This window comes from Callithrix jacchus, chromosome 8 (genome assembly GCF_049354715.1).
Source record: "Callithrix jacchus isolate 240 chromosome 8, calJac240_pri, whole genome shotgun sequence".
Lineage (NCBI taxonomy): Eukaryota > Metazoa > Chordata > Mammalia > Primates > Cebidae > Callithrix > Callithrix jacchus.
Genome location: NC_133509.1, coordinates 134,332,142 through 134,358,910, shown reverse-complemented (window position 1 = coordinate 134,358,910; position 26,769 = coordinate 134,332,142). Strand labels below are relative to the sequence as shown.

Genomic DNA, 26,769 nt, shown 5'->3' with positions numbered 1-26,769 from the left:
TGTTTTAGGAATCATCCATGCTGCTTTCATTTTGAGTGTGAGTCTTGGTTCCCCAGCCTCATCCTTGAGAATGCAGGCCTGGTTTCGTTCATTTTGTCTTCTGCAACAGCAAACATAGTATGGGCACAGAGACGTTGCACAGCTTGTTTAATCAAGTTTGCCTGTAGAGTTCACCTATATTGCTGGAGCTAATGCAGGGTTTCAAGTTGATGCCGTGGGTCTGCTGCTTGGCACCTGTGGTGTCTTGGCTAAGTCACAGCCCTCTTTAAGCCTCCTGACGACTGGCTGTGGTCACTGCTGGCCTCAGAGGGCTGTGGTGGGGATGCAGGGAGATCATGGGCAGATAGATGCTCGTGTCCTTGGTCATAAGTGCTCACGGAGCTGTTCCCTGTGCTTGGGCTATAAGCTTTCCTTTTCTTTTCTAATTCCTGCTTTATTGCTTTCTAAAGACCAGTAATGCTTAAAAAATTCAAGTGTGTTTTTCAGAGTCGCTCTTATTAAATTTAATGTCCTAAAGCTTTTCTATCTAAAACTGGATTTTGAAAAGAGATTATCTTTCAAAAAAATTATTTTGAGACAGAATTTTGCTGTGTTGCCCAGGCTTTAGCCCAGTGGCTATTCACAGGTGTGATCATAGCTTGCTGCAGCCTCGAACTCCTGGGATTGAGAGCCTCCCACCTCAGCCTCCTGAGCAGTTGGGATCATAGGCATGTGCCTGTATGCCCCACAGAACTGTCTTTTAAGCATGATATTACATAAGCTTAACCCTAACCCCTGTCCTTCATGGTGTGGCCCATCTATCTCTCATTATCTATATCTCTACATAAAAATTTATGTTTTTACTTTTAAGAATTACCATATTTCCTTAGTAGAAGTACTCAGTAAATGTCTCATTTTGACTACTGTTTAATCACTGTTGGGAGGCATGTCAAAATTAGTAACACCAATATATTCAAATATGCTATCCAAAACTTTTTCGTTTACTCAACAAGTATTTGGCCTTCTGTATGTTTGTGGCACTGTATTAGACCCTATAGATAATATAGAGATGGAAGCTTTGGGTTTTTTCCTGCCACAAGACTGGGGGGTAGAAGAGTTTAGACCGTAGTAGGTGAGGTCCCAGGGGTTCAGGAACTGAGCTGTGGAAGTGTAGGGAGGAGACCTTGTTAGTGAGGTGGGGTTTTAGCTAGGATTTTAGGTGGAGGACCCTGATGTACTCACCAGGGGGTTAGGGCATTTAGGCTGAAGTAACAGAGCGAAGGCTGTCAGGGAATGACAGCCAAGCCATGGGGCTGAGGGAAGGCAGGATGTGGGGAGCTGGCAAACTCACAGGAAAGCCTGATGCTTTACGGGTGAACGAAGTAAATGTAGGGCATCTGCCTTCAAGGTGCTTTGAGTTAGGGGTGTCCCACAAATACTAGTGCCAAGTCGTACTGAACCCAGAGTTGCATAAAGGAATCTCACAGACAGTGATGACCCCAAGTTCATAGTAGGTAGGTTACAGAACTGGTACCAAGAAACACTTGCCTTCAGTGACTTAACTTCTTAAAGTCATGACAAAGGCCAGGTGTCACGCTCCTGACTGCCTGGGATCAGGGTACAGGGGACTGAGGAGAGCCCTCGGACAGGGTGGTCCCAGCCAATGGGGAGGCTTACTGGGAGAGCCCTGGAAACTCGTTTCTGAGAACAGATTGAGGAGAGGGTTTGGGTCTAGAGTCCTGTGCCCTAGGGAGATATATTTACTGGAAGAAGGATAGGCAGCCCCTTCCCCGATCCTTAATTAAGACAAAGATTCTTTTTTTTTTTTTTGAGACAGAGTTTCGCTCTTGTTACCCAGGCTGGAGTGCTGGAGTGCAATGGCGCGATCTCGGCTCACCGCAACCTCCACCTCCTGGTTCAGGCAATTCTTCTGCCTCGGCCTCCTGAGTAGCTGGGATTGCAGGCACACGCCACCATGCCCAGCTAATTTTTTATATTTTTAGTAGAGATGGGGTTTCACCATGTTGACCAGGATGGTCTCGATCTCTTGACCTCGTGATCCACCCACCTCGGCCTCCCAAAGTGCTGGGATTACAGACGTGAGCCACTGCGCCCGGCAAGACAAAGATTCTTTCTGCCTCACCTAGGCTAGCCACTTTTTCTCCCTTGCAGCTGTATCCCTGCGGAAGGGAAACAGTCCGAAGAGGCTGCCAAAGACAGAATCCCAAGATAAGCCAAGCCTTTAGCATCTGTAATAACCTTGAGTTTGGCTCTTTCTTACTGACTTCGTTGGGCGTGAGGGTTGCATGGAGGAGTTTAGAGTTTCCCTCGAGGCCATGGGGGACATTTTGGTAGAGCCTCAAAGTATGTGAAAAATCTTGCCAGGAGAAGACAAGGGGACCGGCAGTGAGATAGCTGCATTCCAGATAAAGGAAGAGGAACAGTCAGTCTCCTGTAGCTGTGTTGTGTAAAGGTAGGATGAAATCAGACACGTAAAATGGGGTGAGGCGGTTCAGTCCTCGAAGACCTTGCCGGAAGGTTAGGCATTATCCTATGAACTGTGGAAACACATGTGAGCAAACGAAACCTACAAAGTGTGTAATTCCACTTCTATGAAGTTTAAGAATAGGGAGAACTAATCAAGGAGATAGAAGTCAAAATGTGGGCTACTGGGGGATGGACTGGTTGCAATAGGGCTCATCAGGACTGCTGGTGACGACTGTTATGTTTGCTACCTTCTGCAAGGGTGGGACCTTGCATGAATGAGGATGAGTCCATGAATTCGTGTACTATATGATTTATAGTTTTTTTTTTGAGTCAGGGTCTTCCTCAGTCGCCTAGGCTGGAGTGTGGTGACTCAGTCACAGCTCATTGCAACCTCCGCCTCCTGGGTTCAAGGGATTCTCCCATCTGAGCCTCCTGAGTATCTGGGGATTACAGGCTTGGGCTACCACACCCAGCTAATTTTTGTATTTTTTTTGTAGAGACAAGGTTTCACCATGTTGCCGAGGTTGGTCTCAAAGTTGAGGTTGGTCTCAAAGTCCTGGGCTCAAGCAGTCCACCTGCCTCGGCCTCCTAAAGTGTTGGGATTACAGGCGTGAGCCACCGCGCTAAGCCTGTGCAGCTTGTATTTTATACCTCAGTTTATTAAAGCTAACGGTTGACATTGTGGTGGGGGAGGACTCGTAGGGAGGGAATGAATCAGGAACGGATTGAAAGAGATGGAGATGAGGGTCTTAGCTAGCAGTGGCTTCAGTGACTTCATAAACATCATCCTACAGGACCTTTGAAGATGCATTCTAGCATATCTCCCCTCCCAGGGGTTAATTTATTGGTGTTTTTTGAAGTTATACCTCTGCTGTATTTATATACCTATTACTCTTTTCTAAAAGCCGGCAGTTTTCTGGCTTAAAAAAGAAATCTTGAGAAAAATTGGAGTTATAAGTACCCGACTGTAGACTGTAAACGGAATGTATTGTGTTTTCAAATCATTGTAGCCATATTTTTAATGGTCTTCTCTCACAAGGAGCAGGAACTAGACATTTCCTGTCTGTTCCAGGGGGCAGAAACTTGGGTAGAAGCTTCAGAAATGGAGATTGTAACCTGACCTTAGACCTGTGCAGGTGCTTTCCCTGGGAGTTCAGAGTGGCATCCTCTGTGTAGCACCTGCTATGTGCTGAGGCCTGGGACTGTATGTTGGGGTTACAAATAGAAACAAGACAGAGAAGATGTCCTCAAGGAACCTGTTATCTGAAGGGAAGCTGGTATGTGAGCAAATCTTTTAGTACAATGGGGCCCTTCAATATTGGGAGAACATACAAGGAATTGCAGGAGTGCAGAGAAGAGAAGATTGTGACTGGGGGGACCAGGTAGGCTTTAAGGGGATTCCTGGGCAGCATTTTTAGAGAAAACCAAGAGTTTGTGAATAAGTGACTAAAATACTACAGTCAAGAGGCAGATGGGGAGGCAGAGAGATAGGAGGTACATGATTATGTCTGTAGAGGGTTTGGGAGCCTTGGTGTTGTTTGTGGGAGGGTGGTGGCAGTGTGAGGGTAGATTTAAGCAGCAGGGACGGGCTTGGGCAGGGAGATGTATGAGACTAGCGTTAGGGTCTAACCATGAGGATGAATTCAGGAGATGCAGGAGGAAGTGGCTGGAGCTGCCCAGGTGTGGGCTGAGCAGCTGCTGGTGGGAGTGTGGAGGGCTGTGCTCCATATTCCATGGTATTTGATCTGGAAGACCCCCTGCTGCCATATAGTTTTGTTTTTTTTTAATCTGTTTAAACAGAGGCAATGTGGTAGTGGTTCTGGGTTCAGATTCTAGCTCTGCCTCTTACCTGATTTATGACCTTAGACAAAGGGAAGGGACTTAACCTTTTTGAGAATGTTATCTGAAAGATAAGGATAATATCTACAGCCTAAAGTGTTTAGGAAGATCAAATGGAGAGCTGTGTCTTAGCCCAGCACCTGGCAGAGGGTAAATACTGAGCTCCAGGGAACAGCTGCTGTTATATCAGTGAGCAACTGGAGTTGGGTGGATTGCTGAGGGAAGACTTTGGGGGAGGTGAGGGGCTGCCAGAGCCAGTAGAGCCTGTTTTGTAGCTGTTGGTGGCACCCCCGTGAGGGCTGGTGCGGAGCAGCCCCACCGTCCCAGGCTCACTGTTAAGAGAAGGGAAAGAAGGGTCTTGGAGTTCCTCATCAGAGTTCTTGCCTCATTTACAGGCTCCCACAGCAGAAGGCCTTTCAGGCAGGACTGATGGGAGAGGCCAGCTAAGCCATTGCTGACAGGATGCTTCTGTGTCTCCTCCTGTCAAGCCAGCAGACCCGCTATATTTGGAAGTGTGATTAACGTCCTTATTGCCAGACTCCTTGGTGGTTTTAGTCATTTTCAGGTTAAGTTCCGTGGTCCTCCAGATATGCCCTCGGCAGATGTGGGAGGCCTGAAATGCCCAGAAGGGTGGAGGTGCTCTCTCCAGGCTGTGCCCTTGCTCTTGGCTGTCAGCCAGAACCATGGGGAGCTTTTTTCTCTTCTAAGAAGATAGTCCTTAAGTGTAGGAAAAGGAGCTTAAGCAGTCTGTCATCCTGCCCTCCTCTCACTTAAATTTTCTGCTTTCGATCATGGGAAAAAAAATTCCTTTTATTGCTGCAAAAGTTTTACGTCTTTTCACCGGTTTCCTTTTATTCCAGGATGACTGACACTGTATATTTTACACTGATTTTTAGAAGACTTATTATATTAATGTGTTACACATTAGTTTTTATATATTAGGTGCATAAGAGGAGATACACGTTAGCCTGTTAAATAATGTGATTTCCTACTATTTTCCCCATATATGCATGGATTCATTTACAAAAGAATCAGTGATCATCTGTATAGTGGGAGAGAATGTTTTAAACCTTTGTCCTAGCATAGTTCTTCACATGATCATAGTTACTTCTTTTTGTGAAAAACAAATGGGTCAAAGTCTACTTTTTAATTCTCACTTGAGATGAAGTGTAACTGACCGGTCAGGGCTCCTGGAGGCCATCCTCGTGCTGGTTGTTATTCATTAGATTATGGATCGCTCTACCAGCTTCTTGGCTGGACACTCCTGGGTCATCGTCTTAGCCTCAGACTCCTCAGGCAGTGACTCTAACCCTCTTTTGGGTGGCTGCCTCGCTAGGCTTCCCAGAGACCCCTCTCCAGCTGGCTTCCCTTCCTCACTGTGCCTCCCTCACCCCGCTTGCTCTTCACACATCCATGTCCCTTGCTTTCTTTGAGACCTACTGTGTTAAAAACACTTTGAAGCAAGCATTATCTCATAGGGGTCTTTACCCAGGACACCATGATGTGTCTGTGCTACATGGTCTCATCTGCCTGTGAGAATATGTTCCTCATTTCTCACGTGCCCACAAATGGAGGACCCATTGTGTGGCACACCGGAAGGCGATGGGAGCTCTGGTTCAAGTCTCAGGTCTGCCATTAGTTTCCCGTGAAATCCCAGGCAAGGCACTTGGGATTTCCCGCGGAACAAAATGTAGGAGTTAGACTAGCTCACCAGTTTCTTCCAGCTGTCAAACATCTTCAGCATTTGTCCAGAAAGTGTAATCAGTTGCCTATGATACAGTTACAGTTAATGGGAAATGATTGTTTTAAGGCAAAGTGGGGAGAGAATACATGGGTCTTTATGCTCATGTATATGTGATGCATACATGATCTAGTATATCTCTCTAGTACCCTGGAATGTGTTAGTATGCACAATGAAATCTATATAATAAAAAAAATCTAGGCCGGGCGTGGTGGCTCACGCCTGTAATCCCAGCACTTTGGGAGGCCGAGGCGGGTGGATCATGAGGTCAAGAGATCGAGACCATCCTGGTCAACATGGTGAAACCCCGTCTCTACTAAAAATACAAAAAATTAGCTGGGCATGGTGGCGCGTGCGTGTAATCCCAGCTACTCTGGAGGCTGAGGCAGGAAAATTGCCCGAACCCAGGAGGCGGAGGTTGCGGTGAGCCGAGATTGCGCCATTGTACTCCAGCCTGGGTAACAAGAGCGAAACTCCGACTCGGGAAAAAAAAAAAAATCTAGAGTAAAATTTGCTTCTACTGTAGTTTCTGTAGGTGAAAAAGAATGAACTTTTCTTCCAGAGACTACAAAGCAGGTTTTTTTTTTTTTTTTTTTTTTTTTTCCCCATTTGACAACCACTAAATACTAATATTACACATTTATTTTTCTGGAAGAAAACTTCAGGGTATAGCACACGTAAGGCAGGATCTTAGTTAGCTTCTGAAGACTAACCCTGCCGTGTATTAGACATGTTTTATTACTTGATTTTGTTCTTTGGTAATGTAATTTTTTCTTTTTTCTTTCTCTTCTCCGTAGTCAGAAAATGGGTAAGAAGAGTCGAGTAAAAACTCAGAAATCCGGCACTGGTGCTACAGCAACTGTGTCACCGAAGGAAATCTTGAACCTGACCAGTGAACTGTTGCAGAGTAAGTCCTCCTCTGGGCTCTCCTCGCCTGGATGCAGTGGCTGTGCCTTTTACTTCTTTGTCACGGGATGGGGAAGCATGCATCAAACAAGCTGGTATTCAGGTCTGAGCTTATTAGCTGTGGGCCTGGGCGAGTCACAGAGCTTCCCAGACTTGCAGTCCCCATCTGTGAGGATGGAAATGCCTGTCGGAACCATGTGGCTGTTAACGACACTCAGATGAAATAACAGATATGAGCTTTCATAGCGCAGCCACCTGGAACCTTGGGGACCCGTGGGCAAGAACAGGCGCTGTTGCTTTTTCACAGTGTGCCCCTTGACAGATCACTGACCCCTTATGAAACTCAGTGTTCTCATTGGTAAACATAGATAATAACTGTCTCAGGGAGCAAGCCAAGGACCTTGTGAGATGTGGTGCGTGAAGGTGCTTCACGGGCTGTTAGCCCCAGGTAAGTCCAGCGTGCCTCTTGGAGAGCCAGCCTTCAGAGCTCTGCCTCACTGGGATGGCTCACCTTTCTTTTTGATGATTCCGATGATAGTGCTTCTGATTTTTTTTTCTTTTTTAGATAAAGTCCTGCTGTCTTGCCCAGGCTGGAATTGCTGTGGCACAATCACAGCTCACTGCAGCCTGGACCTCCTGGGCTCATTTCAGCCTCTTGAGTAGCTGGTACTACAGGCCTGGGTCACTACACCTGGCAAATTTTTTTTTTTTTTTTGTAGAGATGAGGTTTTGCCTTGTTGCCCAGGCTGATCTTGAATTCTTGGGCTCAAGAGATACTCCCACCTCTACCTACCAAAGTGTTGGGATTACAGGCGTGAGCCGTTGCACCTGGCTTTGTTTTGATTTTTACATGCTGTAGTTTGAGAGTTCTTGGTTTAAGGAAATGAAATATCTATTAAGTGCCTGTACTTGTTTTAGTAAGTTAGTGTAATTTGGTAACTTTTTAAAATTATGAATTTGAATTGGCGCAGTTAGTGCGTCGGATGTAGCTGGGGTCGCTCCGTTTCCCTTAGCCCATGTTTAGGTTATGTGGCAGGCTAAACCTCAAGTAAAAATGCAGCTGTCCCTTCAAGACAGAAAGCAGGCTGCAGCCAAGCTGGAGTCAGGTCCCTCCCGAGTGCTCCCCTAGACCCTGTGGGCTGGTGGAGCATGGCTGTCCTTACCATTCCTCGCTAAACTCCCCTGCCTATGGGCAGCTTGAGGGCAGGCTCGCTGCTGCTTTACCTCTGAAGCCTGTTCTGGGTCTCAGTCAGTGCTTATCATTGGAAAATGAAGTGAGACTGGCTGCACTGCATAGTTAAGACTTGGCGTGTATCTAGTTATTGTTATTTGCCACATATGCTCTTTTAATAGAGAGCAAATGGGCCCAAAGGTTTAGCAGGGGCATGGGAAGGGGCTCTCTAAAGCAGTGCAGTTGTGTGAAAAGAAAGAGCTGCCAGTAGGCGGGGTGCCCAGTGTGCAGCCTTGCAAACCCACACCTCAGTCTCGGGTGTTGGTCTTTTGCTTCTGGCCCCACAGTGGAATCTTAGCTTCTTTTTTAGCAGTGACTGTGCCATCTCATTTTGCAACTCCCCCAGAGTGCTGAATATAGTGCCATACACATGGATGTGAAATGTTTGTCGACTAATTGTCCTTATGTCCAATTTAACTGGTTTCCTTAGGGAATCAATGTTATGGGGTTTAACTAAAAAGAAAGGTTGACTTTTACTATTAACTTTCTTTGCCATATAGAAGAGTTTTGGGGGGATAGTTTGCATTTTAGCTTAGCTTTTTATTATAGGTTTTCCTGTTAGTATATTCTTAAAAAAGTTGACTAAGAATAAGTTGGATGTGAGCTAGGTGTTTGCTCAGTGCCCTCTCTTGGGTACATTAAGTGAGGGGTGTTTTTATGATTTTCCAGGGTTTGTCTGCTTTGGGAAGGGTACCTGCTTGTACTTCTCACATTCATTATCATGGCTGTTGTATGTCTGTCTTTTAAAAATAAACCAATCAGACCAGCAACAACAAAGTCTAAATCTTCTTTCTTCTGCAGACTAGTAGGTTAAGTTGAAAGAAGTGTTTCAGTACCATGCCTCTTTACGTTACAGAATGCAGCAGTCCTGCGCCTGGCCCAGGAAAGGAGTGGGAAGAGTATGTGCAGATCCGGACTCTAGTTGAGAAAATACGGAAAAAGCAAAAAGGTAAAATTGCTAGAATGATAACCATAGTTTAATAATGTCAGTGTAGAAACTTGGTTAGGCCAGAGGGTTGATGAGTAGTAAGATTCTCAGCATCGTTGGTGTCACTCTGAAAGGTCTTGTAGTGGGATTTGCAGACCGGGAGAGAGAGCAGTTAAGATTTCTCTTCTTTCTGAGCTGCTGTCCCTGCTTCAGAAAGGGTGAGAATGTTGAGCTTAGGAGAATAAAATATTTGTCTCTGGGGGCTAAAATGACACAGTGGTATTTATTTATTTATTTTATACAGTATTTATTTAAATCTGGTTTTTATACTGTTATTTCCTTCTGAGTTTCAGGACAGTACATAATAGTGTATATGCTCAACACCCAAATGCTGATTGGTTAATGCATTAGCAAGGTTTATGATGAACTCACACACATCTCAGTTAAATAGGAGGTGTGGTCATATTCCTTAAGCTGTGTTTTTCCAGGGCGTATGCAGTAGCCATTGTAATGTTTCTCATCCAGGCTGGCATGGGGCTAAGTGTGAGTTTGAAAAAGCTCATCAGTATACCTATTGTTTTTGGTCTCTGAAGCACAGAAAGTTAAGATTATTATGCAGGACAACGTGGAAGGCAGAAGCAGGAAACCTCCTAAGGAGCATGCATTGGACTGTGGGGCAGTCTTCTGAGGCTCCCTTTCTTACTGTCATGAAGGGTGTCAGGAGGGGTTTGTTTCTTGTTTGCTCTCTAAGGTAGTAGTTTTACTGCTCTGCCATACACATCTATAAACATGTGGTCTTCAGCTTAGATGGTCTCAAACTCCAAAAGGGTGAGTTCATAATGGGTGTTTTCAAACAGGTTCCTTCATAGTGGGTTTATTTGCACTAAATAGGAGTCTGTGCTAATCCTTTGTCACCAAGTGGGTAGCCAAACAATTTTTGTAGCACCTTAGTTTCTCTTCTGTGTAGATATTATTTACTCCAGCTGACACTGAGGGTCGAGCGTTTGCCAGTTCTCAAGGAGCAAAGAGGAAGTTCGTCTTCGAATAGTCATCATTCTGGTTATTTTCACTGTTTAGCCGGTGTCTTTGCGTGCCCAGCATGCGCTCTTTACAAATCAGGTTGACCGTTGACAATGCTGTAGTCAGATGGCCATGGGTGGCCGAGCTATGTGCCACGCCCAGCTTCCTCAGAATAAAGTTCCTGTTTCTCTCCTTTAATTCATCCAAACAGAGTGGTTTTTTCTATGCATGTCTTTTTGAATATTTTGGACAGGCTGAAAAGTTCAGAAATTAATATAATAGATTCCCAAGAATCAACTACCCCAGCTGAGCACATGTCACAGTGTATTCACATTGTCCTTTCTTTTTTTCTCATTCACTGGTCAGGTTTCCTTTTCCTTCCTCAGTCCTTGGTTTTGTTTTTGTGTTTGTTTTTAACAAATAAGACATCACAGATACAGCTAAAACCTCGCACATTCATCCCCTTCCGTTCCCTACCTCCTTGTGGGGTGTTCATCTTCACTGTGAATGTTTCTACTTCGTAAATAACCTCGTAAAAGTAATCATTTTAATTGATATTTGAAAAATTTACCTAAACGGTGTCATATTAGGTGATTTTTCAAAAACCACAGTGTTACATTTAGTGTTATACTTACGTTGCTACACATAGCTGTAGCTCATTTAAATTGCCTTACAGCCTTCTGGCTCGGAGCTCTGCAGTTCTGTTCTCTTCGAATCAGGCTTACCCATGTCTCCTTGCACACATATGGGAGCCACTCATTTTTGTTTTAACGGAAATTTTGTTAAAGCAAATGTGAATATGAGCGATGGCATGTTGGACTTTTAAGAAGAAAACTGCTCTGTAAATCATAGTAATTGTAATAGATGCTTTCTTTCCTTTGCCATTATATTACCTAATAGTACTAATAGCCAATATTTATATTACCTAGTGTCAGTATATATTTTACTGTAACTGACAGGGAGTTTAGGATTTTAATTCTCCTTTCCCATCACCAGTTAAATAAGGTATGTACTCTGACCATCTGGTGATTAGTTTTGATTTCAAGATTGGCGTGTTAAGACTATTTCCAGTGTTAGTTATGGCCTGTTTTTATTTTCTGAGAGACGTGTGAATGATATGTGTCCTAAAAGTAGCTCTTGTTTTCTAAAACGTGGATTAATATAGGTCTGTCCGTTACTTTTGATGGAAAAAGAGAAGATTACTTTCCTGATCTAATGAAATGGGCCTCTGAAAATGGGGCTTCTGTCGAGGGTTTTGAAATGGTTAACTTCAAAGAAGAGGGCTTTGGTTTGAGAGCAACAAGAGATATCAAGGTGAGTTTATAAAATGTTGGTCTGAAGGGGTCTATGTGTGTTTGAACTGTGGTGTGCTGTAGAGGGCGCAGGGTGAGGAGGTAGACATGTGGTCGGGGAGTGCTGGTTCTGAGCCCTGTGGGCAGTCAGGCAGCCTGGAAGGGCCTCAGGCTCCTGTTCTAAGCCGCTCCTCCCAGCTTATCCTCCTGGGAATCCAAGCTGCTAACCAGTGACTGGGCAAGTTAGTTCACATTTCTGAGCCTCTGGTAGGAGGCCGTAGAACATGCCTCACAGGATTTTGAGATTTACCTGAAGACAAGGAGGTGGACTCATGGTTTGGAGAGAAAGCACACAGGATCTTGTGACTTACTGGAGGTGAGTGGGTGGAGGACTGGCGGTATGGGGATGCCTACCAGTGTCTAGAATGGATGACTGTGAGGCTGAAGGGACTAGGGACTTACTAAAATGGCAACACCAGTGGCAATAGGGAGAGAAGAGAGAAACAGCCACCTGCTGAGGGAGAAGGGCTTTTTCTCCCCTCTTGTTTCTTGGTTCTTCCTTCCTCTTGAAGGGAGCAGCAGTCACTGGACATGCCTGGCCTCTCCTCACCCCTCAGTCATGCCTCTTCTCAAGAGGAGGCACTCCTTAATCTCTTGGCCGAGTTTGGGAGAAGGAACCGAACTTGTTCTTTTTTTCCATGGGAGCTGGTTGCCCGTATGCATTCATTCCACTCTGCTCTCCGCCCTGGAAGCTTGGCAGGGGCAGGCCATATGTGGGGAGGGCAGTGGGGATCCAGCTCTGCCTGTAACTAGGTGGGAGAGTCTGTCTAATTCTGGGATTCAGTAGGTGATATTTTGGGTGACCATCTGTTGTATTCTCTCTCTCTCAGTTGCTTCAGAACTTGGGTGGAGGAAAGGGTGTTACTTGGGCCCCCTCAAACCTCCAGCAACATTTTTTGGCTAAGTTGTAGTTAACCTTTCATTGATATATTGATAAATCACATGCTGGTATATTAGATACCTGTTAAATGTCTGCTGTATGAATGGTAGTAGTACCTTGCTTCCAAAAAAACCAGTCTCTTCCTTCATGATGCTTATAATCTATATAGTAAGGGACAAGACACATACAAATAATTCAGTAGTTGACATTGGTGAAGGCAAGATGCCACATGTTCTCTCGTATCAGATTCAAAGCAGCATTTGTGTAGATGCTGCCCATTAGATCCAAACTGTAGACTTTCCTCACTATGTGCTTTTGCGGGGTGGTGAGGGCTGGGAGGAGGTCTTAAACAACAGACATTTATTTCTCACAGTTTGGAGACTGGATGTCCAAGATCAAGGTGCTGGCGTGGTCTGTTCTGGTGAGGGCATTCTTGATTTGCAGACAACTGCCCTCTTGCAGTTTCCTCACATGTTGGAGCGCCATGTGCATGTTTTATGCAGTGTAGATACACAGGACATAGCGAAAGGAAGCATCCTATATTGCCAAAAAATGAGATAATGCTTTGGGGAAAAAGGTGTAAACCACTGTTAACTGTTGTGCTTTAAAGATAAGTATATAGAGGAAGGAATGTTACTCTGGCTTCAAAACTCAGTATAGTAGTAATTCACATTGACAGATAGGGTTTTTCTCGGAGGCAGGAATTTTGTTTTGTTTTGGTCTGGTTTTAGAACTTAAAAGTGCAGCAAAGAATAAAATAAACACCTTTATGCTCTATTCCAAATGTTATATTTGCTTCAAGTTAAAGTTGAAAGTCCCTGTTTTGATTATTATTTCCTTCTCACTATATGTAGGTTTTAGTGTTTCTGTTGGAAACAGGGTTTTAAGCTGTGCTTCTGCTCATTTAACTGTAACATAAATGCTTACGTTTTAAAATATGTTTGAATATTTATCTGAAGTGCTGATATGCGGCCTTAAGTTGTGCTTCATGTGTGATTGGATTTCTGATTGTAGATATAGTTGGATTGAAGACTATACCATGTTTTGTTGATTCTCCTATTATTTTCTTTCCCTAGGCAGAAGAATTGTTCTTATGGGTTCCACGGAAATTACTAATGACTGTTGAATCTGCTAAAAATTCAGTGTTGGGTGAGAATAATTTCTGACTGTTCAAGACAAAGTACAAATGGAAAAAATATATAAAATTCCATTTTGTGGCACTAAGGATTATACTTGGTTTTCTCGACTGGTGAAATATTCCCTCAAATATGCATTAAGTGTTTCTCATTTAATGTTATAAAAAAGATGCACATGACTTCTAATCATTATTAATTTTTTTTTTTTTTTTTTGAGATAGGATCTCACTTTATAATCTAGGCTGGAGTACAGTGGCACCATCATGGCTCACTGCAGCCTTGATCTCCCAGGCTCAAATGATGCTCCTACCTCAGCCTCCCGAGTAGCTGGGACTACATGTGTGTGCCAGCACACCTGGCTAATTTTTGTATATATGTGTGTGTATGTGTTTTGTAAACACAGAGTTTTGCTATATTGCCCAGGCTGGTCTCAAACTTCTGAGCTCAAGCAGCCTACCCACCTTGACCTCCCAAAGTTCTAGGATTTCAGACGGGAGCCACTGTGCAAAGCCTGTACCTGACTTTAAATGTTAGAAGACCTTTTTAGTTTTTCTGTAATTTGCAAATGCATATTTAAATGAAGTTTTTAAGAAGTTTGTGGAACTTACACTGTTAACTTCTGGGTTAATTCAGGGCCTTTATATTCTCAAGACCGAATCCTTCAAGCCATGGGAAACATCGCACTGGCCTTTCATTTGCTGTGTGAGCGAGCCAGCCCTAACTCCTTCTGGCAGCCCTACATTCAGACTCTCCCCAGTGAATATGACACTCCTCTCTACTTTGAAGAGGAAGAAGTTCGGTATCTTCAGTCCACACAAGCTGTACATGATGTCTTCAGCCAGTATAAAAACACAGCTCGACAGTATGCCTACTTCTATAAAGTCATCCAGGTGAGGAGCTGTTTCCTGTTTATGTTTCACAGAGTGGGAAGAAAGAGGAATTGAGTCCATAAATATTCCACTTGACATCTTATTAAGGATACTTGAACATTTTCCTTTTTAAACTGAAAATATAAAGTACATTTTATTGTTTCCGTTTTTACAGAAATATCAGTGAAATTTGGTTATATGTATATCTGATTTTATCAGTGTCCAGTGTTGATACAAGCAGCAGTTGTTCCTGAGTTATTGAAATCACTAAGTTTTTTTGTAAACAAAAGATCACAATGAAATTTTAAAAGCTGTAAAGCGTATCTAATACAAAAAGTTACTCTGTGTAAATTTTTCAACAAAATGAATGTTAATTTTTTTCTATATTAGTACAAAATATTGACATTTAACTTAGCAAATTATAACATTTATGTTTTCAAGGTGTACTGTGTATTAATATTAATTTGTTCTCAGTGAAAGTTCCTCACAGAAACCTCCATAAGGCTGCAAGTACTTGAATTCCCTGTGATGACACCTTTCTGCATTTTGATGGTTTGGCCACCGTTATCTTTCATTTGCAGTTGAAAGCAGTCACAAGGAACAGGGCCAGTGCCACAGTCCCTGCCAGGACTGAGAAGGGATGTGGCTCCTCCTCCTGACTTCGCACAATCTAAGTCACTCAAGAGTCAGCTCCTGGGCTGCCGTTCTTGAGATGCGGCAAGTGGGCACAAGAACTACTTGCTCACTTTCCTTTTCTTTGGGCAGTGTGACAACCTGAATTAGGTCTGATTTGGTAAACTTATATCATTTCTACAGGTGATACTGTTTTCCATTTATTATTTTCACTTTATAGCATGCTTACTGCACATGAATGTTACACTAGAAGTGTATTTTCTTTTCCACCAAACACTTCAAATATGTCAAAAATTATACATGACTGTTGTCTTCAAGTTGAAATTAATCACTTTGCTTTTCTAAACGTTAGAATGTCCTTAAGAATGGGTGTATAGTATGTATATAGCTTTTATTTCAGGTCGGCTTAATTTAAAAACTATTGATAAAGCCAAATCAAAATGTACTTCTTCATACAGTGTGCTCCTCCAGTCCTGCAGTCAAAGGTTGGTTTGGCTCTTCAAGACCTGGAAGGGTTATACTTTTCTTCTTAGTTCTTAATGGTGTATCTTTTATGACTAAAAATTAAGCTGACTTTAGTAGGTGTAAGTATTTGTCATTTTCTCTTGCTGGACAATGAACTATAAGTTAGCACTTTTCACTGTGTGCCTCCCAAATTTGAGCTGTTACTAGTTTGCAAACACTGGTAGCCTGCTCTGAGAGGACTGTCTTCTGTTGGTAGGTTGGAGGGTCTAGGATCATGGCAGGTCTTCTGATAACTGGCGTGGTGTGAATGAGCTTTGGATGTTTCATTGTATTCACTCGTCTTTTTACTTCAGTATTAACTAAGCAGTTAATACTGCTTTGCTTCAAAATTTGTTGAGATTTTCAGTGACTGTGAGTCACTAAAGTACTCTCTTCATATAGATGGAGCCATTTTTAAGAGCCAGGCTCTTCATAACCCCCTGAAATAAACTGCCTTAGACAATGCTAAGGGGATGAAACTATACCACCTTCTATGTAGTAAATGGTGTCATTTAAACATCACAGGAATTAGAGAACATTCTAAGGGTAAACTCTTAATTCAGAAGTCTTCCCAAGAGTAAGAAAATTCCTACATGACTAATAAAAACAATTTATATAACATTTATAATGAATCAAATATCCTTTTTTAAGAAACAACATTCTTAGAGCACTAATAGGTCCATCTTTTTAAAGAAATTATTCCTTTTTTTGAAAAATTTAGTCAACCGCTATCAAACATGGAACATGCAAATGTGAAATTACCAGGTAATCAAATGTCTGCACAGTTGATTTTTTTTTTCCCCACAATTAAGTCAGTCTGAATATTTGAAAAAAGTATCATGATTTAGAAATCAAACTGGTTACTTTTCTGTCAAAAGTATCAAACTGAGGATAGCAAAATGTGCCTGTTCACATCTATCAGTTCTTTTATTTTGTGTCAGACTTTTGTTCTTTTTCTTTTTTGAGACAGAATCTCGCTCTGTCACCCAGGCTGGAGTGTAGTGGCGTGATGATGGCTCACTGCAGCCTCGGCCTTCGGGCTCAAGCGATCCTCCTACCTCAGCCTCCCCAGTAGCTGGGACTGTAGGCACGTGCCACCATTCCTGGCTAATTTTTTGTAGAGATGGGGTTTCGCCATGTTGGTGAGGCTGGCCTGGAACACCTGGAGTCAAGTGATCCACCTGCCTTGTCCTCCCAATGCTGGAATTACAGGCGTGAGCCACCTCGCTCCACCTGGAGACATTTTTTATTGTTGAACTGGAATGTGGGGTGCCAGTGGCCTCTAGGTTAGAGGTGCTGCTACACTTCTACATATAGGGCAGCCCTCACCACAAGGCATTTTCCAGCCCCAAATGTCAGAAGTGCTGAGGCTGAGAAACCCTGCTTTGTATTTATATACAGAATAAAGCGCCTCAGATACCTATATGATTTAGGAAATCACATGCTTTCCACCTGATGACTGGAAGCCTGAGGCCTACTGACACTGGTTGTGAGTTACTTTCACCGTTTTGTCAAGAGTGTCTTATCCTTAGCTAATTCCAGACCCTTTCCTGGCTGTAACTGCATGCTGTGGTGAGGAGAAAGTATTTTAGAGCACTTTTTTGGTTACTGGCATTTAACACATATCCCTTCTTTTTAAAAACCTACAAATAAAAGCCCAGATTTAGAGATACTTATTAAGGATACAAATACAGGGGTACAAACACTGAAAAAATGTAAACCTAAGATTCAGGTTATAAAATCGTGCAGATTTGGAGCAAGGAGCTGAGTTGTGATCCTTGGCATTACATGTTGAAAATGATGGGGTGAGGTCAGTTCTCCATGTTAGCTGGGGGACTTTGCAGAAAGGAGCATTTGAGTGATGGGAGCTGGCCCCCGAGCTGAGTAGTCCTTACTGAGTGTGGTTAGGAAGAGTCAAAGCAGCTGTAGCCACTGTCCAAGTGAGAGACTCTACGGCCGCGTGGAAAGAGCGCGCGCTTTGTAGTAAGACAAACCTGTATTCTATAGCTCATTTGCTATTTATGTATAATTTGGAATTAAATATAATTTGGAATTGGTTGCTTTACTTCTCTGAGTTTGTTTCCCGATCTGATCTGTAAGATAAAAATATGAAGACCTGTTTTTTTAGTTTGACTATTGTTTATCAAAGCAACTAGCCTGGTGCCAGGCTATCGCACCTGTGGTTTTCCTGTGGGAAACTGTGGCAGTGGTGGGATGAAGCTCCCTGAGCAAAGTGCAGCTTGGTAACTGAGAGGGTGGGCCCTGGAGCCAGCCTACTAGGTCTAAAATCCTCGAGGCACCACTTAGCAGTGATTTTGGGCCTGACTCCGTGCTTTCCTTCCCGTATCCGTAAAGGGGACTAATAGAGTGCCTGACGCCCAGGGTTGCCGAGCGAGCAAAGTGAGTTGATCCATGTGAGGCCTTTAGTACAGTGCCTAGTACACAGTGCTTCTTGTAGAAATGCTCTATTTATGCTGTTATCATTTTGTGTTTTGACCCTCAGGCCATGTTACTTGGTTTTATTTTGTTTTAAATTACTTCTCTTTCTGTCCCTACAATATCTTGCATTTTTCTTAGCGTTTTCTACTAAAACAAAACTCCTGGTGGCCAAAGATAATGAATGTTCCTGCAAGGCTAGGGACTAAACCCATAGTGACTCATCACAAGCTCAAAATTGCTGTCAAGCCTGGACAACCCATCTCTACAAAAAATTAGCCCGGTGTAGTAGCATGCACCTGTAGTCCCAGCTCCTCGGGAGGCTGAAGTGGGTGGTTGACATGAGCCTAAGAGATCAAGGCTGTAGTGAGCTATGGTCACATCATTGCATTCCAGCTTGGGCCACAGAGCAAGATTCTATCTTAAAAAAAAAAATTGCTTGAAGATTCATGTTTTTATTATTGGTGTTTGGACTTGTGTTTTTAAGTCTTAAAAATTCGTGCAAATGATAATGTTTGCTATAGTTTTATTGTTCATGTTAAGTGACTTACTATCAAATAAGATGGGTATTGTAGGAAAGTAACTGTGCCTTCACCTAAGACCGTGGGTTGTCTCACGCGTCAGTGTGAAAAGCGCAGCTTTACCTGTAGTAAGTACCATTAAGCTGATCATGTGGGCAGTTCAGGTGTGGTTCTTTTTCAGAAGAAGAAAATGACAGTCACTTAGCATTGATTTAAAACTAAGCAGCAGAAGGGATAATTACATATTAAAAATATATAACAATGAGCTTTGTTTTTTTTTTTGAGGTGGGGTTTTGCTCTGTCACCTAGGCTAGAGTGCAGTGGCATGATCTCAGCTCACTGCAACCTCTACCTCTCTCCTGGCTTTAAGAAATTCTCCTGCCTCTACCTCCCTAGTAGCTGGGAATTCAGGCGCCCACCACCATGCCTGGCTAATTTTTTGTATTTTTAGTAGAGACGGGGGTTTCACCATGTTGGGCAGGCTGGTCTCGAACTCCCAACCTCAAGTGATCTGTCCACTTTGGCCTCCCAAAGTGCTGGGATTACAGGCATGAGCCACTGCACCCGGCCAATAATGAGCTTTTGTAGAAAATTTCTTAACTAATGATTTAAAATAAGTTCCTGTTGGAATAGGAGCTGCAGACAGCCTAGAATGAGGTGCACTGCTGTGACAGTTAGGAAGGAATAGGCTGTGGACTAAGAGCTTTTGAATGAGGGTTCATGACAAAGCAAAACAGCTTAAGCAAAAGTTATCTTTTGAAAAAATTGTCTTTTGAGTCTAGCTTTTTTTCTAGTTTTAGAATGTTCTCATTACTTCTAAAAGTCTTAGTAAGTTGGAGTGAACACAAATGTAAACATTGCATTGCTTTTGTTTTATGAGTGTCATATTTTCTCATCTCAGTACCAAACCGTATATCTTTCCCATGCTTTTCCAGGATCACACGTTAGGCCTTTGCTCCTTTTAGTAGGTCACTTCATCAGTGCATTGTCACTCAGGGAGACAGAGGGGATTATTACAGCAGTCCCCAGTTCATATTTCCGTTACTGTGACCTGCTCTCAGTTTTTTCTGTTTTTGGCGTTGAGGCTGTTAACCGTTTCCAGGGTCATGGGGATCCTCTCCTCAGAGAAATGCACGTGTGTACTACATCACAAACATTTGCCAATCATTTGGTGGGGTGCTCTGAATTCAAGAACCTCATTTGCAATTTTTATCTGTGATTTCCCATTTAAAATAATTTTCTTGGGGGCCTGTACCAAACTCTGCATCTGAATTGAAACCTGTTTTTTTTTTTCCAATCTGCCTGCTGACTTGGAGGTCTACAGGCTGTGGCTTGCAGCCCCTGTCTCTGGGTACTTTGGAAATGACAGCAAGCACAGTTCAGTTCTGTGCATCCCCAGTGGTGATCCTGGTTTTTGGGAGAGGAGCATGGAGAAGTGACAATAGTCCATTCATCCTTACAGCTTGCTTCAGGCTTTAGGGTTTTTAATTCTAAAAGCACCAGTACTAACTTCTGGTATTCGTAAATTTCTTCATGTAGATTTCTCTGTATTGCATTTTTCATTTATTGTTTTTCTTTCTTTGGTGGGTGGTTGCCTAAAAACTAGAAATATAATCTCCTGTGCTCTGTCCTCCCAGCATATTCCCTTGATCCAGGACCTTTTAGTATGGGCACTTAGTTCAGATTGCCTTCTGTCTTTAACTTGTTTTTATAGCTTGTTTAAAACAAAGTCTTGGGCCAGGCACAGTGGCTCACACCTGTAATCCTAGAACTTTGGGAGGCCGAGGCGGGCAGATCACAAGGTCAGGAGTTTGAGACCAGCCTGGCCAACATAGTGAAATCCCATCTCTACAAAAATTACAAAAAGTAGCTGGGCATGTGGTGTGTGCCTGTAATCTCAGCTCTATGGGAGGCTGAGGCAGGAGAATTGCTTGAACCCAGGAGGTGGAGGTTGTAGTGAGCCGAGATTGCGCCACTGCACTCCAACCTGGGTGACAGAGCAAGACCCTATCTCAGAAAAAAAAAAAAAAAAGTCTTTCTGGGCCCCTGCTCTTCCTCATCTGTGTGGTAGGGGCTTGGGCTTTACAAGTTTTGAGGAGTTCTTTCAGGTTTTACATTGTAAAATGTAAAACACCTGTATGAATACCTGAAGGATACATACAGTGTATGTCAAACATTTTCTTGGCATCTCCTTCATGAGATGTTTGACATACACTGTATGTATCCTTCAGGTGTTCAACAGGTGATAGTGTGGGTAGCCAGAAGCCTCAAGCTCCAGGAATTTTGAGAGCATTCCTTGTATTGAGATACAGCACCTGATGCCTATAATAATCCCAGCACTTTGGGAGTCTGAGATGGGAGGATGACTTGAACCGCGGAGTTCAAGACCAGCCTGGGCAACATGGCAAAATCCCATCTCTACTAAAAATGCAAAAACTAGCTAGGCATGGTGGCACACGCTTATAGTCCCGGCTACTTGGGAGGCTGAGGCAGGAGTATCACTTGAACATAGGAAGTTGAGGCTGCATTGAGCCATGATCATGCCACTGCCCTCTAGCCTAAGTGACAGAGTGAGACCCTGTCTCAAAAAAAAAAAAATAGGAAAAGAAAAAAGATGAAGCACCTGCTGGTGAAACATCATACTGCAACTTGATGATTGACGAATGTCAATGTCCAAACTCCAGAAGCTAAGTTTAGAAATTGTGGCTGAGCCAAAGGCCAGAAGAGGCTTGTATGAAATGGGGCTAAAATTTATGTCAGTTTGTGAAACAGAGGCCAGGGAAGAAGAGAGGGCTCATGATGGAAAGCTGGATTTGGCATTTAAAACTGTTGCAACTTTAACCCTATAAAAATCCTAGCAGACCAGAACATACCAAAGTTCAGCTCTAAGTTCAGACTTTTGCATGGAAATGGATGACCAGTTTTGTGATAGAAATCAGTGGAAAAGTAGGGTTTGGCTTAAATCCAACTTTGAAGTAGTATAATTGTGTGAAAGTGGAGCATAGCCTATCAGATGTTACTTACCTGAACAAAGTTGAATGATTAGCTCAGATGTTTTTCACTTATGTCAGTTAAAAAGAAATTGACAGACCCTGTGAATGAACTGCTTGTTTAATTGGTAATCAGTGCCATGTAATGGGCCTGGTGCTGTGACGTGGGGTGCCAGCTTGTCTGAAGATTAGCTTATCTTAGAGACATGTAGATTTTTCTATGTTGTTGAGATTGAATGTAATGCTTTTTAAGTAAAAGGAAGCATACAGGGTTTAACAGAACAGAGGCATATCTATTAAATTGATTACTACTATTTTTCAGTTGTTCTCGTCACTTAAGTGATTTGTCACACCTTACTTGGATTTCTTCTTTTGTGTTGATCCAACCATTTGAGAGATGCAGGGGGAGGTATGGAGAGGGAGAGACTCATTTGTGCATCAAATGCCATGAATTTTGTTTCAAGGCAAGCATCCATTGCAGCAGCCTCCCCCCTTTTCCTGCCTTATGCTTCAGGATGGAGTAAGGCAATTTCATGTTGGCCATCTTCCTCGAATAGGCAACTCCTACCTAGCCCCAGGGCTGAGTGGCAGAAGAGGCAAGCAGCCATGTTCACAACTTACTGTTGCTGCAGCCTGTCTCTGAAAATAGGGCCCGCCAAGAGGCAGAGGAAGATGTCACTTTTGGTTCTTGGCATCCTGTGGCAGTTGTGGCTAAATACAAACATTTCCCGCTGTTCTACTTGTCTCTGATAGAGCTACACAAGAATAGCACAAGATGTGAATTTCCAGAGATGTATTTAGCCTATGTTTTCATAAAGCTCTCATCTACATTTAGAAATCTGGTGATACATAAGGCCTTCAGGAATGTGTACCAAGTTAAAATGAAAACCTCTGGGCATCAACTTAAAGATCCCAAGGCCCTGACATTTACAGAAAGAGTTTAGACACGCAGTAGCATACACTGTATATAGCTACGTGTCCTTCAGCACTGTAAGGGAAAATACGCATATGCTTTATATAACTTTGACTTCTGTGGTGGCAGAGGTTGGGTACAGGAGTGTCCCAGTTTACGCACAGATTGTATTCCAAATTGTCACTCTTAGTTGGCATGGGGCTTCTCTCCCTATTCAGCTTCTTCCATTCTGTTGATTCCTCTTAAGTGTGAGGTGTCACACCAGGGCTAGGGACTAGTATTTCTGGGGATATGCAGTCGTTTTTTTTTTTTTTTTAACTTTTTATTTTTGAATAATTGTAGACTTACAAAAAAGTTGCAAAATTCATTCACAGAACTCCTGTATACACTTCACCTAACTTCACTTAAAGGTAACATCTTACACAGCCTACAGTATAATGATCTAAACCAGGAACTCAACCTTGTACGGTACTGTTAACAATCTGCAGACCTTGTTTGAATTTCACCTGTTGTCCTAGCACTAATGCCCTTTCTTCCTGCCCATATTGCATTTAGTTGTCAGATCTTCTCCAATCACGTTCAGCCTGGGATGGTTCCTTGGTCTCTCCTTGTCTTTCATGACGCTGAGACTTTTGTAGAATACTGCTGGCCTGGCGGTTACTTTGTAGAAGTCCCTCAGTATACATTTGTTTGATATTTTATCATGTTTAGACTGAGATTATGCATTTTGGGCAACAATACCATGGAAGTGAAGTTGTGTCCTTCTCAGGGAAGACATGAATCAATATGTCTTTTTGGTTTTTCCATCAGAAGTTACTATTTTTCTGTTATAATGAATGAATACCTTATAGAAAGATTCTTTGAGACTATGCAAATGTCCTGTTTCTCCCCATCTTTTCATCCACTGGTTTTTGTATCTATCATGATTTTTGTCTGTAGTAGTTACTATGGTAGTGTTTGCCAAGTGGTGATTTTCTGTCTCTGTTATTTCTTCTGCATGTATTCATTGGAGTTTTACTAAAAGGAAGAGCTGTCCCTTCTTCCACATTAATTATTTATTCAGCTGTGCATATCAGTATGGACTCATGGATATTTATTTTATTTGATAGATTATATATTACTATATAATTTATTTGATACAAAAATTATTTTAGATGGCTCTTCAAGTAAAAGAGACCTGATTTCCTCATCATGTATAATTTGAGAATGTGTCTTATGCAGTATATGCTGTAAAGTTAAATGCATGGAGGTACTTAAAAAATTGCTAAAATTGATAACACAGCAGATCATTTATAAAGTTCACTTGGCCTCAGAGTTCAAAGAGTGGCCGTGGCCACTGCCTCCTACTTGCCATTTTCCTGACCTCGTTTTCACTTAAATGTTTCCCTAGAAGCAAACCTGTTCCATATGTGGCATTTTTTGTTCTCAGCCAACTTCATGGTAACATTGCATCTGCTGACAGAGGGGTTGGAGCTAGGGATGGAATAGAGTCAGAGATGATGGTGAGGGTGCGAGGTGGCCAGTTTCGTAGGCTGGAGGTGTTGAGGGTGATGAGTAGTGAATCTAGATTGAATTTTTGCATTCTATGGTCATGGGAACTGGGCATATATTATGGGGCATAGAAGGGAAAGAATGATGTCTGTTTTCGGGTTGTTCATCTGGGTTGGCTGGTGGACTTTTCCAGTGTAAGCGGCATTCTTCACAGTGTGCCCATGGAACCATTCTGTGGGAGTGGCTCTCTTACACATCATAGGAAACCCGTGGCTGCAAATGGAAGACACTGCATGAGAAGGGGGCCGAAACTGCTGAGAGCTGCTAGACCCAGAGCCTGTGCTCCTAGCCATGGGCTCAGCGGACTACTATCCTAGTCTTTAAAGTTGTTTCTGATCTTAATTTGGGGACAAAGAAATAGTCTAGTTTTAAGGGCAGAGCAATCTTGTTTAAAATCTCCCCTCTTGAGCTGGTATTTCACGGGGCATGACCCTGCAGGCTGAGGACTGCGTGCTTGTTAGGCCAGCCTGCGAGCCTGCTGGCAGTCTCCTCAGCTCCCTAAAGGAGATTGCTCCAGCTCTTACTTTTACTCTGTGTTGAGACTGAAAGATACTTGTTCTTAGAGGAAGTGATAAGCCTATTTGCTTTCTTCCCCCAAGCTGTGAGGAGCTGGTTGTGCTCTATTTTCTTTTTATTGTTATCCTTACCAATTCAACTTCTAGTGATATGAAAACTGAAAAAACTAGGACTTAGGACATCAGTCCAGGCTTGCCTGGTCTCTGGAGAGTTGCTGGTGCCTTTATAAAGTCTGGTAGGGCGGCTGGCTGTCTTGGTGAAACACCCTGACCCGTGTCCTTGCCTGTTCCTGACAGCTGACCTTGATCGTAATTTGTGTTAAATGTGTAAGCACTGTCTTCATTGTGTCCTACTTAAGGTTTCCAATTTTGTAAATTACTCATTCTAAATATGTATCTCATTTCATCATTTCCATAAATGAAAACTGTAGATATGTCAATCAAAAAATCTGCGCTTTTAACTGTGTTCTTGTTTTGTACATGTTATAGATCACATGGAGGCTTCACCTTCTGAGAATTTAGTGCTCTTCATTTTTTCTATTTTGTCTATCTTTAGTTCCAGTGGCTTTTGGAGGACTGAAGAAATGAAATGGGCCGAGTACAGTGGCTCACGCCTGTAATCCCAGCACTTTGGGAGGCCGAGGTGGGCGGATCACCTGAGGTCAGGAGTTCGAGATCAGCCTGACCAACAGGGTGAATCCCTGTCTCTACCAAAAAATACAAAAATTAGCCAGGCATGGTGGCATGTTCCTGTAGTTCCAGCTTTTTGGGAGGCTGAGGCACAAGAATTGCTTGAACCCGAGAGGCGGAGGTTGCAGTGAGCCGAGATTGCACCATTGCACTCCAGCTTGGGCGACAGAGTGAGACTCTGTCTTTTAAAAAAAAAAGGAAAGAAAGAAATGAAATGCTTTTTCTCTGTCTTTAGGGTTCTGCCCGGCATCTTCTTGGTGGTGTGTGTCCCTGCCTTCGAGTCTGGGGGAGGGTGCCCGTAGAGTACACTGGGGTGTCCACCTGAGGCAGCTGCGAGTTCCCAGGTCAGATGCCGGCACCTCCAGCCTGCCCTGGGGACTGGTGATGCTTCTGCTTTGTCTTCCTCGCCGACCCTTCTCACTGGAAGCCCTCCTGCTAAACCGTGGCCTTCCTCCTCCTCCTTTTCTCTTTACCTAACTGTGGTCCTTGGCCCCTTTAGGAAAACTTTTGCTTTTGTCAATCAGTTTGGGAACTGATGTCCAGCAAAGTGATGCACATTGTCCCCAGCTTTGCACTTTACCTGTGACCCAGGTGTTTGCCTGGGAGTAGAGGCACCCATAGGGGCACGGAAAACAGACTTAAAGGGCAAACACTTACCATGGAGTCCCAATTGATGGGACTTGGGGCTGGCATCCTAACCAAGAAAGGAAAAAAGGGACCATGTATGGCAATGCCTGCTATGTGCTGAGCACTGTGAGACTTTTCTTACTTTCTGGTCTTATATAAGGAGGTGTCTGGAACTACACCTTCCTAGAATAATCTGAGACACAATTAATCAAATTAGAAGAAACCTCTAATACCAGGTCTAGGCTGTCACTGATATTTTAATTTGTGTACCGAGAAGTCAGAATAGAGGCCAGAAATGCAGGGCTTCCTCCTAAGACAGTGTTGATTGGCACCTCCAAATGCCAGTGGTGGGCCGAGGGCCCTGACAGAGGCTTCCTAACCCTCATCATTCTTCCAGAGCTGGGCATTGTCCCTATTTTATAAGCAAAGAGGCAGGTGTAGGAACAGGAAAGCTCGCCAGAGCCACTGAGCAGCCCAGTCAAGGCAGAAGCTCAGACCTGTCTGACCCTTGACACAGTTTCTGCTCTCTGTCTCTTCTGTCTCCACAGGCCTGTCCTTTTCTGTGAGTCCTCTCCCCCACTCCAGCCCCAGCTTTACTCATCCTGGGTCTTCCCTACAAGTCTGATCAATAAGAACTTTGTGAAAATCCCTAGAATTTACAAACAAAAGAAACTTCAAAAAATTCCTTTTTGACACCTGCTTTAAAACAAAACCTAAGATCTTCGCTGGGTAGATTCCCTATCCTCTGGGACAGAATTTTTAAGCCTTATTTTTAATCTGTGTGATAGAAGAAGGAACCTGCTAATATTTTTGAGGTGACCCTGAATAAGTACCCTATGAGAACACTTCCATGTTAAACACATTTGTAATCACTCACGTTTGTTAATATTGGTGTACCCACACTGGTGACCCTGAAGAACTTTGCTGTTTTTGTCATTTCTTATGATCTAAATGATTTCGACTGCAACCATCCCATGGCCTCCCTTTGTAGTGATCATCTACTCTCAGGGAAGAAACAGAG

At 43.1% G+C, this 26,769-nt stretch overlaps 1 protein-coding gene across 2 annotated transcripts in view; it reads left to right on the top strand.

Moving 5' to 3' along the window:
• The window catches only part of SETD3 (SET domain containing 3, actin N3(tau)-histidine methyltransferase), an 85,297-nt gene that overhangs the window by 9,056 nt on the left and 49,472 nt on the right, over window positions 1-26,769 (top strand). For both annotated transcript variants that reach the window (XM_035261439.3, XM_002754272.5), the window contains exons 2-6: window positions 6,844-6,953; window positions 9,040-9,132; window positions 11,297-11,445; window positions 13,440-13,512; window positions 14,133-14,389. In XM_035261439.3, the coding sequence (XP_035117330.2) occupies window positions 6,844-6,953; window positions 9,040-9,132; window positions 11,297-11,445; window positions 13,440-13,512; window positions 14,133-14,389 (682 nt within the window). The remainder of the gene's footprint in view (window positions 1-6,843; window positions 6,954-9,039; window positions 9,133-11,296; window positions 11,446-13,439; window positions 13,513-14,132; window positions 14,390-26,769) is intronic.